This window comes from Vipera ursinii (assembly GCF_947247035.1).
Source record: "Vipera ursinii genome assembly, chromosome: 2".
Taxonomy (NCBI): domain Eukaryota; kingdom Metazoa; phylum Chordata; class Lepidosauria; order Squamata; family Viperidae; genus Vipera; species Vipera ursinii.
This window is the reverse complement of record NC_139513.1, coordinates 34,044,891-34,061,579: the sequence shown is the minus strand read 5'-3', so window position 1 is coordinate 34,061,579 and position 16,689 is coordinate 34,044,891. Positions and strand designations below refer to the sequence as shown.

Below are 16,689 nucleotides of genomic sequence, written 5' to 3'. Positions count from 1 at the left end.
GCTTTTTTGGCAGCTGCAGCACACTGCTGGCTCATATTTAAGTGATTGTCCACTAGGACTCTAAGATCCCTCTCAGAGTTATGTTGAGGACTATCTGTACCAGTTCTGGGGCTCGGCTTCTGCATGTTATGGTTGTAGAGAGAATGGTTTCAGCAACATTCATGGAATATAAAAGTATCAGAACATTGGAATGTTGGCTGGGGAATTCTGGGAATTGAGTTCATACATCTTAAAGAAGCCAAGGTTGGGGACCCCTGCCTTTGATGGTCAGGTGACTAGGATCAAATATGTTGAAGCATATGATTTTTTGGTTGTGGCTTGTGTTAGCATGTTTGATTGTGGCTTGTAGTATAATATGGCTCAGTCTACTGTATGAATCATCAGAGAAGGGCTCATACAGGTATCATCTTTGTTTCTTAAAGATCTGCTCGCAATGCACTTGTGTCAGAAGCACCGAGGCGCTTCCAGGGTGAAAGGATTAGCCAGTGACATCACTTTGCAGGGGATGCCTGGTTCCTTTCACATACCCAGCTGGAGCTGGAGCAAAGGATGGGAGCTCGCCCCGCCCCATGGCAGCACTCAGGGTCTTGAACATGGGCTTGCTAACCTCCAACCCAGCCTCCTAACCACGTGAGCTACTGTGTTCCTGATGATCTGGCGATTTTGGTTATACACCAGCATAGAAATTGCATCATTCCCTTTTCCTGAGACATGATATTGTCCCTAAGCTTTTGTGGGAAAATGGTTCAGGAATGCTCTACTTCCTGTAACTTCTACAACCTGTGTGCAACAAGGGAGCTTTCCATTGTCAAGCAGCTAGCAAAAAAAATGGGAAAACCAAAGTTTATATTGTTTTTAATTAAATATATTTAGGTTTAATGATGATCTCATGTGTCCAGATACACTGGGGCTATGTCGTCCAAGCTGAATTCCAGTCCAGCTTGCTGCATTAGCTGGTAGCCAATTCTAGGAATGAAATCCCAGGAGAGTATAGGGAGAAGGGTTTGTAAGGAAGGTTTTAGAGAAAAAATATTAATAGCAGAAATTTGAAAATAATAAAATAAAATAAAAAGCAAGAGTGGTGTCTCACGCCTTTTTTCTACTTCATTATATTTTATAGTTCTATTATCAGTAACTTTTATGCGCATAGCCTAATGGCTCATTGATAAGAAAATTCAGAGTTAATAAACTACAGTATACCAGGATTACAGGTATTCCTCAACTTACAACAGTTCATTTAGTGGCCAGTCAAAGTGACAACAGCACTGAAAAAGTGACTTATGACTGGGGTTTTTTCCCCCCACACTTATGACTGTTGCAGCGTTCCCCGGGTCACGTGATCAACATTCAGACACTTGGCAACTGGTTCATATTTATGACGGCTGCAGTGTCCCCGGGGTCACGTGATCCCCTTTTGCGACCTTCCGACAGGCAAAGTCAATGGGGAAGCCAGATTCACTTCACAACCCTGTTGCTAACTTAACGGCTACAGCGATTCACTTAATAAACTGTGGCGAGAAAGGTCGTAAAAGGGGGCAAAATTCCTTTTAACAACAGTCTCACTTAGCGACAGAAATTCTGGGCTCGGTTGTGATCGTTAAGTCGAGGACTGCCTGTATGGCTGGGTTTTTCCTTTATTTTATTTCTGTGAAACTAGGAATTCCCTCTCTATATGCAACTACTTGGCAATAAGTTGCATTGAATTGGGCTGTAGTATTTAATATTTTTTTAACTTTTGTATATTGTATTTTATTGTATTGCCCTGTACACCGCCCTGAGTCCTTCGGGAGAAGGGCGGTATAGAAATTAAATTATTATTATTATTATTGTGCATATGAGGCTTAATCTCTGATGAAACATGGGTTGGATCACACAGCTGCAGTTTCCTTCCCTTTTCCAGGGCTAGATTTATTTATTTATTTTCTTTTTTTTTCCTCCCTCCCTACCCGTCAGGCTGTGCAAAGTCTTTCTTCCCTTCTCCCTACGTACTGCATTGAGGAGGTGTCCTTTTTAATGAGCTGTTTCTGCTCTTTTCCTCTTCAGCTTCCTGAATGGTGTTCAACTTGGGGTTTGGCCTTTCCCTCGCTGCCTTTGTTTTGTTCTCGGCTTCACCTTTATATTTTTCAAATGTGTCATACAAGTTGCCTCCTCGTTCCCGCACAACATTTTCCTTCTGACCTCTCTATGGTCTTTGGGGGCGGTTAGGGAGAGCTGCATCTGCTTTGGTCTGCAGCAGCTGATAAGGAGATTTTCCCATGTATTAGGAGCAGGGCTAAAAGCCTTGACTGAGAGGCGGACTCCCGGTGTGCTTGGTGTGGCGGCCTGCGTGCCTCGGCCCTTTGCGGAGGCCAGGGATTCCTGAGCGAGGTGAAATGTTCACCCGAGGCCCCGTAGCTCTAGTGACCCAGCATTACTCATCTCATTTGTGAGTAGGAAAGCGATCAGATTTCCCTTGTCTTGAGAAGAGCCAAAAGGGGATTACAGTCAGGGGAGAAAAGGCCTGCTGCTGATTCCTCCAGTGGTAGTGGAGCTGTTCTTAGCATGGTGCCATTTTCTGGGACCATACAGGGGACCTGACGCCAACATCTCCCCCCCCCCTTTCAACAGTGACTGATCAGGTAAAGTGTGGGTGACAGAAGTGCTAAAGGCTTTTGTCTGAGGTCTTTTGTGCCCTCGCTTCAATGCACATCACAACTCTCTGAAGCTTAAACACATGAAGAAATCACCTAGTATTTGATCTCTCTCTCTCTCTCTCTCTCTCTCTCTCTCTCTCTCTCTCTCTCCCCACTACGTGAAGTATAAATCAGATTCTTATATACTTGCCTCAGATGTGGTTTGGCTAATTTAGATGTATATACACAGAGAGAGCCTGACAGCTCACTTATGCACACTGCTTTCCTTCTAAAAGGTAAACGGCATGCAGGATTGTGATAAACAATGCAGAAACAAAGCTAAATTGAATGTCAAACCATTGGCAAGAGTAAGATGGGCAATCTTTTATATACATGAACTTTACTGTTGTTGTAGGCAGTCCCTGGGCTGAAGCCAGTCATTAGTCTCTTTCCTTACTCACTTCCACTGATTTTTGTCTCCTATATACTTAGAATTCTATCGTTCTCCCCATACCATAGTAGCAGCATGTTGTCTCGGTTACGATTGTTGGCAAAAACGCCCGCTTGCAAAATTGCAAGCCTGTTTACATGCCACTTTCACAACTCATGGCAGCCTTTAAATGGAATTGAGAATTTAAGTGTTTCCCTGTACATTTTTAATGATCCACGTGTTCACTCGCAGCTTCCCAACCTAGAAAACTTCCAGACTGTTGTTGTTTTTTTGTTAAATCAACAAACAAACAAAAAACACAGTGTATGAAAATTGGGAGGAAGAGGTCCCAAAGGTGCTTTTTTTTCATGAGAACCCGTCAGAGCTGAAGAAGCTTCTTGGATGAGAAGCAAAACATCTTCAAGAAAAACAAGAAAGTCCAGTTGCCTCGTGAAAAAAGTTGCCTTTGGGACAACCATGACCTGGATGACTGAGAACCTCCATAGAACCTCTGTGAGGAAGAGGGTGCTGCGTGTGACCAATTTGTTTCATTTGTGCTTGAGTGTAGAGTGGGAGCTTCATGTCATTTCTGACCTGGATGGTGTGTGGTTTTTTTCCTCATCTCCTGTTGACCAACTGGAGTAGAAGATAAACAGCAACTGCAAGATTAACAGAGATGAAGGATATTGTGGAGTGATTTCAAATTGCTTTTTGAGAGATTGAAATGCATGGAAGTTTCTGCAGCAATAATATTCGGATCTGTTCTCAGCTTTGCACTCTCAGTTTTGGAGGTCATATTGGATTCTCATACTTAGCTGTGTACTAAGCAATAGCAATGGGAGTCTCTGTGTGTGACCCCATTAAGTCTGGGTTGAAGGACATAAGCAGAATGAACAAAAGTTGAATCACTGTAGCCTGTATTACAGTGTTGTATTGTCTACCTGGAGTTTTGGGGGAGGGCTGGGGCAAGGTGAGGTAATAGCAATATGGAATAAGTTTCCACTATCTGTAATGTTAGCAGCCTCCATTAGCTATGATCAAAAGGACCTTTGAAATAATGAAAACTATCTATAATGGAAGCATTTAGAGATAAGCTGAAATGAATGGACATCTTTGTTGGTATGGATATTTTAGGGCCAGTTCCACCAGAAGTGAATGAAGTAAGAGTTGGATTTCCTAGTGGCATAACCTCCCAGTCACTCAATAACATAATGTAGAGTAGTCTATAAAGACAGGGGAACTCACATCACTTGTTTTCTTTAAATTTTCTTTTCACAGCCTTTATGGATTAAATGAATGTGATGACTCCGGACGAATTGAGTCAAGACTGAATTGGCACATGCTTAACTTGGTTTTTAAATTAACCCAATTTCTGGTTTAGGACCCTACTTTGAATCATAAATTAACCCAATCAGCTAGGATTGTAGTACCTGAAAACAAGCAAGCCATGGTTAATACTAATCCAGTTTAACAAGTTGTGGGAATGCAGTCACTAGGTATTGAATTGAATTGAGTTATGTACTTGCTGTGCTGGTTCCTGCACCCTTCCTCTGGGTCATAATACAAAATATGGATAATTGCATAGTATGATATGTGTGTATGTGTGTGTGCGGACACACACACATGCCACATTAGTTACCATTTAAAGTTACAAAAGCACTGAAAAAAGTCGCTTATACCCTTTTCCCCCCACATACAACCATTGCAGCATCCCTACAGCTATGTAATCAAAATTCAGGCGCTTGGGAACAGCATGTATATATAAGTTGCACTTTCCAAATCATGTGATCAATATTTGATCATCTTTTATCAAGCAAAGCCAATGGAAGAAGCCAAATTCGCATAATGTCCACGTGATTCACTTAAAAACTGCAGCGATTCACTTAACAACCGTGGCAAAAAGGTCGAAAAATGGAGCACAACCATTGCCTTGCTTAGCAATCAAAAGTTTAGGCTCAGCTGTGGTCGTAAGTCGAGGACTACCTGTATCTATGACTGACAGAGAAAAAACCTCTTCAGGAGCTGATTCTTAATGGACTTTCTGCCTTCCATGAGGACCTAGAGTTGCTAAATGGTGTCAAAGGACAAATGAAGGAGAAAGGTCCTTCTCAAGAGCTAATTGAAAACGTTCCCTGCTATGGGTTCCTCATTACTTAAGTGAGATTTTTATTTTCCGCAGTCACTGGCTTTTCTCCTGGCAAAATTTCTTCTTTGAATTGTTTAAGTATGGATTAGAAACAACAAGAAAAACTTTGGAAAGTTCAGTAGTTGTATATGGCTTGTTATTTTCCATTTAGCAGGGCTGAATGTTGATTCACAGAAGGTAATAGTTTGTCCCCCCCCCCCCCCCCCCCGTAAACGGAGATAAATTTACCAGTGCATCTGCCCAAATTGGGAAGTTGAGCGACTCAACCTTGTGAGATTTGGGGGGAGGGGGGGGCAGGACATGGATTATGGAATAGATTCGTCTGCTCTCAGGGATCTGGTAACACCCTCCCTAGTGGTGTTTAAGCTAGCAGGAAAGACAGAATTGTTCCATAAAATGTTTAATGTGCAGCATTGCTGGCAAATGGATTCTGAAGGAGATTTGATTACATTATGGTTTTAATTGTTTCAATGGTTTTATGAATAATCTGTAAACCATCAGACCACATGGAATTGTCAGTGTATAAATACTGTAAGTAAATCAATCAACTGCACAGTGGAGGAGAGGCAAGTTTTTCCTGTTTCTTAACTCTCACTCTTCTCTCTGCTGTCCTAGCCTTTGCTGTCTGATTAGGTTCACACAGCACATAGTATCTCTAAACCTGGATTCACAACATGTACTTTGTGTAACAGCATGACCCAGCTTAGAAGACCATGGGAGATGAAGTTGTGGCAATTTATTTAATCAAGGGGTTCTGGGTAAAATATCATAATTGACAGCCGATATGTAGGATGAGAATTAGCTAAGGTAATGAAGAAGCTGAATCTGTGGTTTCTGTTCCTATCTTGCCCTTTCCCATATCCTTGTCAATAATGATGACTGCAAGTTTTCATTCCAACCTAAATAACCAGCTCTGGGGTCTTTTCCATATTCCTTGGTATATTGGCATTTATCCACTTAGTCAGGCCTTATTTTATGTTAATCCAGACTTTGTAAAACCCAGAATATGTGTGAAGAATTCAATTTTTTTTCTCTTTTAACCTCTCAATAGGCCCTGGGTTCACTCCCAGCCATAGGTGCCCAGCAGAATAACAGAATAACAAAGTTGCAAGTCTTCTAGTCCAGACCTGTCAAACACAAGGCCCGGGGGCCGGATGCGGCCCGCGAAGTTGTTTCATGTGGCCCGTGAAGCCATCCTGGAAACAGTGAGGGAACGGTCCCCACTGCCTTGGCCCTGGCCCAGAGACCCTCCTTCTGCCAGAGACCCTCAGATCTGTCCCACTCCTGCCCAGGCCCCCATAGGCACCCTTGATGCAAACAATGTAGAGCTGGCCACGCCTACCCAGTACCCAGTAGGCCTTATGCACTCTAGCCACTCCCACCCAGTAGGCCACGCCCACCCTGGCCATACCCACCCGGTCCTCTGAGGGCAACCACAATGCTGATGCGGCCCTCAATGAAATTGAGTTTGACACCCCTAGTCCAACACCCTACTCAAACAGGAAACCTATACTGTTTCGGACAAATGATTGTCAAAATCTCTTCTCAAACACCTCCAGTGTTGGTGCACCCAAACTTCTGGAGGCAAGTCATTCCGCTGATCAGTTCTAACTGTCAGAAAATTTCTCCTTAGTTCTAAGTTGCTTTTTCTATGATTAGTTTCCATCCATTGCTTCTTGTCCTGCCTTCTGGTGCTTTGGAAAATAGTTTGATTCCCCCTCATCTTTGTGGCAGCCCCTTAGATATTGAAACACTGTTATCATATCACCCCTAGTCCTTCTTTTCATTAAACTTTTTGTTGTTGTTAGTTGCGAAGTCGTGTCCGACCCATCGCGACCCTATGGACAATGTTCCTCCAGGCTTTCCTGTCCTCTACCATCTTCTGGAGTCCATTTAAGCTCACGCCTACTGCTTCAGTGACTCCATCCAGCCACCTCATTCTCTGTCGTCCCCTTCTTCTATTGCCCTCAATCTTTCCCAGCATTAGGCTCTTCTCCAGTGAGTCCTTTCTCCTCATAAGGTGGCCAAAGTATTTGAGTTTTAGCTTCAGGATCTGGCCTTCTAAAGAGCAGTCAGGGTTGATCTCCTGTAGGACTGACCGGTTTGATCGCCTTGCAGTCCAAGGGACTTGCAGGAGTCTTCTCCAGCACCAGAGTTCAAAGGCCTCAATTCTTTGGCGCTCAGCCTTTCTTATGGTCCAACTTTCACTGCCATACATTGCAACTGGGAAGACCATAGCCTTGACTATACGCACTTTTGTTGATAGGGTGATGTCTCTGCTTTTTAGTGTGCTGTCTAGATTTGCCATGGCTTTCCTCCCCAGGAGCAAGCGTCTTTTAATTTCTTGACTACAGTCCCCATCTGCAGTGATCTTGGAGCCCAGGAAAATAAAATCTGTCACTACCTCCATTTCTTCCCCATCTATTTGCCAGGAATTGAGAGGGCCGGATGCCATGATCTTGGTTTTCTTAATGTTTAGTTTCAACCCAACTTTTGCACTCTCCTTCTTCACTCGCAACAAGAGACTCTTCAGTTCCTCTTCACTTTCTGCCATTAGAGTGGTATCATCTGCATATCTTAGGTTGTTGATATTTCTTCCAGCAATCTTAATTCCAATTTTTGACTCCTCTAGCCCTGCCTTTCTCATGATGTGCTCTGCATATAAGTTAAATAGGCAAGGCGACAGTATACAGCCTTGCCGGACACCTTTCCCAATTTGGAACCAATCAGTGGTTCCGTGTCCAGTTCTCACTGTTGCTTCTTGGCCCGCATATAGGTTTCTCAAGAGACAAATAAGATGTTCTGGTACTCCCATCTCTTTAAGAACTTGCCACAGTTTGTTATGATCCACACAATCAAAGGCTTTAGCATAGTCAATGAAGCAGAAGTAGATGTTTTTCTGGAACTCCCTAGCTTTCTCCATGATCCAGCGTATGTTGGCAATTTGATCTCTAGTTCCTCTGCCTCTTCGAAATCCTGCCTGTACTTCTGGTAGTTCTCGATCCACATACTGCTGGAGTCTAGCTTGTAGGATTTTAAGCATAACTTTACTAGCATGAGAAATGAGTGCAATGGTGCGATAGTTTGAACATTCTTTGGCACTGCCTTTCTTTGGAATTGGAATGTAAACTGATCTTTTCCAATCCTGTGGCCACTGTTGAGTTTTCCAAATTTGCTGGCAAATTGAGTGTAGCATTTTTACTGCATCGTCTTTTAAGATTTTGAATAGCTCAGCTGGAATACTGTCACCTCCACTAGCTTTGTTGTTGCTCAGCTTTTCTAAGGCCCACTTCACTTCACATTCTAGGATGTCTGGCTCGAGGTCAGTGACCACCTCATTGTGATTATCAGGGACGTTAAGCTCATTCTTGTATAGTTCTTCTGTGTAATTTTGCCATCTCTTCTTAATCTCTTCTGCCTCTGTTAGGTCCCTGCCATTTTGGTCCTTTATCATGCCCATTTTTGCATTGAACGTTCCCTTCATTTCTCCAATTTTCTTGAAAAGATCTCTGGTCCTCCCTATTCTATTGTTTTCTTCTATTTCTTTGCACTGTTCATTTAAGAAGGCATTCTTATCTCTTCTAGCTATTCTCTGGAATTCTGCATTCAATTGGGCGTATCTTTCTTTTTCTCCCCTGCCTTTTGCTTCCCTCCTTTCCTCAGCTATTTGCAAAGCTTCCTCAGACAGCCATTTTGCTTTCTTGCATTTCTTTTTCTTTGGGATGGTTTTAGTTGCTACCTCTTGTACAATGTTGCGAACCTCTGTCCATAGTTCTTCAGGCACCCTGTCTATCAGATCTAATTCCTTAAATCTATTTGTCACCTCTACTGTATATTCAACGGGGATATGATTTAATTCATACCTGACTGGCCTGGTGCTTTTCCCTACTTTCTTCAGTTTAAGCCAAAACTTTGCAACAAGAAGCTCATGGTCTGAGCCACAGTCAGCTCCTGGTCTTGTTTTTACTGACTGTATAGAGCTTCTCCATCTTTGGCTGCAGAGCATATAGTCAATCTGATTTCTGTGTTGACCGTCTGGTGATGTCCATGTGTAGAGCCGTCTCTTGGGTTGTTGGAAAAGAGTGTTTGCTATGACCATCGTATTCTCTTGACAAAATTCTATCAGCCTGTACCCTGCTTCATTTTGTACTCCAAGGCCAAACTTGCCTGTTATTCTGGTTATCTTTTGGCTTCCTACTTTAGCATTCAAATCCCCCATGATGACAAGCACATCATTTTTTGGTGTTAGTTTTATAAGGTGTTGTAGGGATTCATAGAATTGGTCAATTTCATCCTCTTCAGCACTGGTGGTTGGGGCATAGACTGATATTGAATGGTTTGCCTTGGATTCAAACTGAGATCATTGTGTCATTTTGGGGATTGTATCCCAGTATTGCTTTTCCTACTCTTTTATTGACTATGAAGGCTACTCCATTTCTTCTGAGGGTTTCTTGCCCGCAGTAGTATACCTGATGGTCATCTGAATTAAATTCACCCATTCCTGTCCATTTTAGTTCGCTGATACCTAAGATGTCGATGTTCAGTCTTGTCATCTCTTGTTTGACCACGTCCAGCTTGCCTTGATTCATGGATCTTACATTCCAGGTTCCTATGGAGAAAAAATCTTTACAGCATCGGACTTTCCTTTCACCACCAGACATATCCACAGCTGAGCGTCCTTTCGGCTTTGGCCCAGTCGCTTCATTCTTTCTGGCGCTACTAGTACTAGCCCTCTGCTCTTCCCCAGTAGCATATTGGACGCCTTCCGACCTGAGGGGCTCATCTTCCAGCGTCATATCGTTTTGCCTTTTGGTACTGTCCATAGGGTTTTCATGGCAAAGATACTGGAGTGGTTTGCCATTTCCTTCTCCAGTGGATCACGTTTTGTCAGAACTCTCTGCTATGACCTTTCCGTCTTGGGTGGCCCTGCACGGCATAGCTCATAGCTTCATTGAATTACGCAAGCCCCTTCGCCACGACAAGGCAGTAATCCATGAAGGGGTTTTATTAAACTAGACATACCCAATTCCTGCAACTGGTCTTCATATCCCCTAATCATCTTTGCTGCTCTTCTATGCACTCTTGCTAGAGTCTCAACATCTTTTTTGTATCGTGGTGACCAAAACTGGATGCAATATTCCTAGTGTGGTCTTACCAAGGCGTTGTAAAGTGGTATTAACACTTCACTTGATCTTGATTCTATCCCTCTGTTAATGCAGCCTAGGACTGTGTTACCTTTTTTGGCAGCTGCTGCACACTACTGACTCATATTTATGCTTCTAATTCAAAATCCTTTCAATCAAAGCTGCTGCAGGAGAATGTATGGAACATTACCACTGTTCTCTAGATAAGGGGTGTCCAGTGTTGGCAAGTTTAAGCCTTGTGGTCTTGAAATCCACAGGTCTTAAAGTCGCCAAGGTTGGACACCCCTGCTTAGATCCAATGAGATCTAAGATACTTCTAGTTAAGAAAAGACTCTACACTTTGACTTCCTTGCTTTTAGAGCACAGGTTCATAACAAGCCTATTTTAGAACCTGCATTAAACAAGAACCACACAGATTACTCCAGGTATGTTCATAGTAAGACCACACTGGAATACTGCATCCAGTTTTGGTCACCACATTACCCAAAAAATGTTGAAACTTTGAAAAAAAAAGTGCAAAGAAGAGCAACTATGATGATTAAGGGCCTGGGGACAAAAACATATGAAGAACGGTTGCAGGAATTGGGTATGGGTAACCTAGAGAAAAGAAGGACTCGGGATGACATGATAGCAGTATTCCAGTATTGGAGGGGCTGTCACAAAGAAGAGGGGGTCAACTTATTTTCCAAAGCAAGACAATAAACAATGGATGGAAACTAATCAAGAAGAGAAGTAACCTGGAATTAAGGAGAAACTTCCTAACAGTGAGGACAGTTAACCAGCCACCTGTCTCCAATGGTACAGGCTCTACTGCTTGAGCAAGGGGTTGAATTAGAAGACCTCCAAGGTCCCTTCCGGCTCTATTCTGATTGTTTCATTGTTTCATGATATTGTATGCAAGTCTTGTAATCCAGTTTATTGCTGCCATATTCCCAGTGTACTGAGACACAGTGAAGGTACCTATGTTACTCTAAATAAAGGCAATATCATTTGAGGTTCAGCTAGTAAGAAAATCCCCATCATTTCTCCTCTTACCCTAGGTGCAATTGCCAGAGGGAGCATTTGTTAACAAGCAATCAGCTCTGTGAAAGCCTTTTGAAATAACTAATTCCCTCCTTACTGTATTTAGTCCTGAGGTAGCTGAGTCAAGGTTACTATAGAAATTCCTCTCCCCACACAAACGTGAAACCACATTTCATTTATTTTCGTGTTTAGTAATAGAAAATGCTTGGTTTTCAAAGGACTAGTTTAATATGGAAGTGAAAAGGATCAGAGGTACTAAGAATTTGTGACTGTCCTCTTTCATTTTGTCATAATAATTTAGCACCTTGGCAACTTGAAATCTGTGGACTTCCAAGTCCCAGAATTCCCCAGCCAACATGAGTTGAATTTACACATTTTAAATTTGCCAAGGTTGAAAGACACTGATTTAGCATGACAATTTTTATGGGTACAATATATGTGCCCCTATATGTGATTTGCCATATAGCCTGAATAACGTATTTTTAAAAAAATATTTTTGGACCTGCTGTTATATTGTTTGAACTATGGCACCCAGACTTTATTCTTACCTGTGTTTTTCTGTCTTTCGGTCTTTGTTTTGATATGTAAGACTCCATTTACTGCTGCTGAAATTTTAAAAAAGCTGTGCAGACTACCTTCTGTTAAATCATTTACCGGTAATAAAAAACAAACTTTGGTTTACACTGTTCTAACCAATGAAAAACAACTCCACAAGATTAATGATGGCAGAGAGTCATTGGAACTATAAATGAATAGAAATGTCCTTTGTATAGTTCTCTTAAATGACATAGTTGCTAATTTTATTTGACATTCAAGAAGGAGAATTATAAAATAGATACAGAGGTATGCATTCAGAATTTTTTTCCTAGTCCATATGACTTTGTATGTTTCTCAACCTTGGCAACTTAAAATATGTGGACTTCAACTCCCAGAATTCCCCAGCCAGCCTTCCCTTTCTTTGCTAGCTAGGGAATTTGGGGAACTGAAGTCCATATTCTTAAAGTTGCCAAGGGTGAGAAACACTGGCCTGCACTCAATTCACTGAACAGTAGCTATTTATATTAATATAACTTAAGTGTTTGTAGAATGTACTTTTCAGATATGAATGGTTTGGTAATTGCATTATTATATTTTACTTCCCACTTTGTATACTGTAGTTCATTTATATGTTTCTTTTTAACATTTTGCCTGGTTTTGTCTCTTTCTTACACATTTTTTAGCCAGTTTAGTTTACATTTTTTTCAGCATATACTTTATTATATAACAGTTTTGTTTTTGTCTAAAGTAGATTTGCATAGATTTGTTGCCAATTCTAATTAACATGCAATGTCTTTTAAGAAAATTTAGCTGTAATGCATCATAACATCTTTTAAAACTAGATTTTGACAGGTGCATTTTGGTTCATAAACATATTTGGAAAATATGTCAACCATGGTCTGTTTTTCTCATTTCTCCACTTAAATGCCTGCTTTTGAGCATGGACCTATTTGAGCATAAGTCCAGATCTCTTAAATTGCCAAGGTTGAGGAACATACAAAGTCATATAGTCTACAGGAAAAAAAAAATTGCATGTATACCTCTGTATCTATTTTGTAATTCTCAGTCTTGAATGTCAAATAAAATTAAGAACCAGTGAAGTTTAGATAAGGTTTTTTTGTGCCTTACTAAGGTATCTTCTGGAGAATACTTACTGCTTTATTTTCTTTTAAAACTTCAGGGCATGTAAAAAATCACAGAAACCCTAAAAGACAAAACAAGGCAAAGCAATGGGCCCCCAATGCCATATCCTCTGACATAGAGGCTTTGAAACTTAACTTAGGGCAATTTCCTGCATCCAGTAAAAACAGTACTGGCAACATAAGGGAAAAAAGTAGTCCGCGAAGAATCAAACGATTTCTCTCCTATCCCCGATATGTGGAAGTTATGGTGGTGGCAGACAGTCGAATGGCTGCATACCATGGAGCAAATCTTCAGCACTACATTTTGACATTAATGTCCATAGTAAGTATTAAAATGTATTTATTCACTTATTTCATTTATTTATGTCTATCCCACCTTTCGTACTTTTGAAAGTTACTTAAGGCAGCAAACATACATAATGTTCCTTCCTCCTCCTCATTTTCCCCACAACAACAGTCCTGTGAGATGGGTTGGGCTGAGGGAGTTCACCCAAGTTCACCCCATCAGGTTTCATGGCTAAGGTGGGACTAGAACTCATAGTCTCCCAGTTTCTAGCCTAGTGCCTTAATCCCTAGATCAAACTGGCTCTCTCTCTATTGCTGTGCACCTCCACTGTGCCCCTAAATGTTATACTTGCCCACTAACTAAACACCTGTATTAGGGTTTTTCTTTCTATGGGCCTCTAAATGTAGAACATGACTACCCACTGTGGAATGTTTTTTTTTTGTGTAGAACATGACTGCCTACGATGGAATGATTCTTGGGTGTAGAACAGGGATCTTCAAACTTGGCCCTTTTATGACTTGTGGACCTCAGCTCCCAGAATTCCTCAGACAGGCTCCCAGAATTCCTCAGCCAGGATGGCTGAGAAAATCTGGGAGTTGAAGTCCACAAGTCATAAAAGGGCCAAGTTTGAAGACCCCTGGCGTAGAACATGACTATCCACAGTGGAATGGTTCTTTGGTATAGAACATGACTGCCTACAGTGGAATGGTTCTTGGGTGTAAAAACATGACTGCCCACGGTGGATTGGTTCTTGGATGTAGAACATGACTATCCATAGTGGAATGGTTCTTCACTCACTCCATGGAGATGTCATCAAGATTCCTGATTTGGAATTCTGATTTGGAATAGGTCAAAGGGAGCCTCCAGGTTAGAACCAATTCTCTTTATAGAGGGTGCTTATACCACATAAAGAACTCATATCAAGCAAATGACTGTGCAATTGTAAATATGCTGAACTCCTGGATTTTTCCGTTGTGGGCAGTTGTACTGGGGGAGTCCTGAAAGGGGCATTCAGTTTGAGTCCAGAAATTCCCACTCCAAACAATGAAATTACTTGCTGAAATAGTTCATTATTTCTGTGTCCAAAAATATTCTGTAAGATCCTGGAAGCTACATATCTTTAAATTCAGGACTTCTGTTTACAAATATATATAGTTTTGCATATTGAGGTAAGTCTAGGTATGCGAAAACAACCTATTTTTGTGTGGTCTCTGTTCCCAGACTTATAATTACTAAATCGCCTGAGCAATTTTTCCCAGAGAACAGTGATTTCTGCAAAACAAAAAAACAAACAACAAAAAAAACCCACAAACAAACAAAAAAAACCACAAACCTTTTGTATTTTTTTTTCTCCAGGTAATGTTTTAGAATATTTTGGTGTATTATGAAAACAAAGAACATTTTTTCTGTTTCCTCTTTTAAATCTGATCTATGTTTTTAAGCCACTGTTTTGGCTAGATTCCTTATTTCAACTTTAGATTTCCTTTTGGCTTTAAAGTGGAGTTATCACAGCTTTTGCTTCCTGACCACCAACATTATAACTGTAAAAGCTGCACTTCCAGCACCTGTATGACTGTCAAGGAGAGGATATATAAATAATATGAGTTAAGGAAGATAATACTAGTCTGGATAGGGAAGATTGTCAGTCAGTCTGGTAGCCCAGGGCTGTTTTCTGTCTGTGCTTGCTTACTGAAAGGAAAAAAGTTATATCCAGTTCCAGTCTTGGTTGCCTGCTACTTTACGGTGCAGCATTTCCTTCTGTGTAGCTTTCACTTTTTGCTTCCTTGTATATTTTTTATACCAATAAAATCTGCACCTTTTTCAAAAGAAGGAAAAAAAAGCTGTCAATTCTTTCCTTGCTTGTATGCTAATTAACATTTTTTTAATTTATCTTTTACGCAGGTAGCATCTATATACAAAGACCCAAGCATTGGGAATTTAATTAATATTGTTATTGTGAAATTAGCCATCATACATAATGAACAGGTAATTGCTTTTGAGAATACTCCCTTTGTTTTGTGTATCTGCTTGTTATGTTTCCAGAAATGCCTTCTTAATTATTCCTTCAAGGAGATGCTTTACAACATGTCATGCCTGACAATTCACTATGTTTCAAAGTGCTGAAACTTGTCTGATAGAGGCAGGTAGTTTATCTCAGTCACGGGAGCCTATATATTTTAGTTTGCATTAAGACCAAACATCATTATTAGCCCCTGCACTGTGTGTCTAGATAGATAGATACAGTGGTGGGATTTAACTGGTTCACACCAGTTCAGCAGAACTGGTAGCTAATTTTTTGTTGACTTCGGTTGATACTCTAGCCCAGGGGTAGGCAACCTTGGCTCTTTTATGACTCGTGAACTTCAACTCCCAGAAATCTTGAGCCAGCAAGCCTCAGCTTGGAAACCTCTCCCTTTCCCCTCAGCATGGCTGGCTGAGGAATTCTGGGAGTTGAAGTCCACGAGTCATAAAAGAGCCAAGGTTGCCTACCCTGCCCTAGCCCTTTTTCTCAAGGCCCAAAACAGACTGCCAAAAGTGCCTGGAGAGATAAAATGAAAAAGCAGTAGATGTGGCAGATTCTGGGGAGCACTGGGCTGTGGGGGCAATCCTGCTATTCCCCAAGACTTGAGTGCCATTGTACAGGGTGGCCTAGATGGGGGGGGGGGAAGGAGGAGGAGGACAGAAAATTGTTTCTGTTGTTGTGGGTGGGGTGACATGCCAGCAGGATCAAGTTGCCCATTTTCCAATTTGAGGGATTCTTGGTGCTGCCTGAGCTTGGTTGCTTTCCTGCAGACGTTTCATTACACAAACTAGGTAACATCATCAATGCTAGTCAGGAGAGGGATATTTTCCTATTTTTGACATGCACTCCCAGGCCAAAAGGTTCACCACTATTGATGTACACCGAACAAGCGGGCCTGGACTGACTACGATTTTTAATTAGGCTTTTACTGGGTTAAATTGTTTTGTAATTTTGTATTTATTGTTTAATTCTCTTTTAAATTTTTTACTCTGTGTTTTTCAATTTTTATTGTTGTGAGCCACCCTGAGTCCTCAGGGAGAAGGGTGGCATATAAATTTAATAAAATGAAATGAAATGAAATGAACTTATACTGCATTCCCCTTTCCTCTAGATCAGTATTACTTAACCTTAGCAACTTTAAGCTGTGTGGACTTTGATTCCCAGAATTCCCTCACCGGCATGGGAATTGGATTCCAAACTGCTTAAAGTTACTAAGGTTGAGAAACCCTGATCTAGATGCTTGAGGCAGTATAGGTTGCATTCCTCTACTTTTCCCAGACAGCCATTCAGTGATCGGTAAAAAGTTACCTAATATATTTTCATGGCTATTGGTCTGCTCTCTCCAG

At 41.3% G+C, this 16,689-nt stretch overlaps 1 protein-coding gene across 1 annotated transcript in view; it reads left to right on the top strand.

Annotated features, from left to right (window-relative positions):
* ADAMTS9 (ADAM metallopeptidase with thrombospondin type 1 motif 9) overlaps positions 1-16,689 on the top strand; it is a 160,444-nt gene that overhangs the window by 16,381 nt on the left and 127,374 nt on the right. The window contains exons 4-5 of the mRNA XM_083355935.1: positions 13,073-13,356; positions 15,223-15,306. Of these exons, the coding sequence (XP_083212061.1) occupies positions 13,073-13,356; positions 15,223-15,306 (368 nt within the window). The remainder of the gene's footprint in view (positions 1-13,072; positions 13,357-15,222; positions 15,307-16,689) is intronic.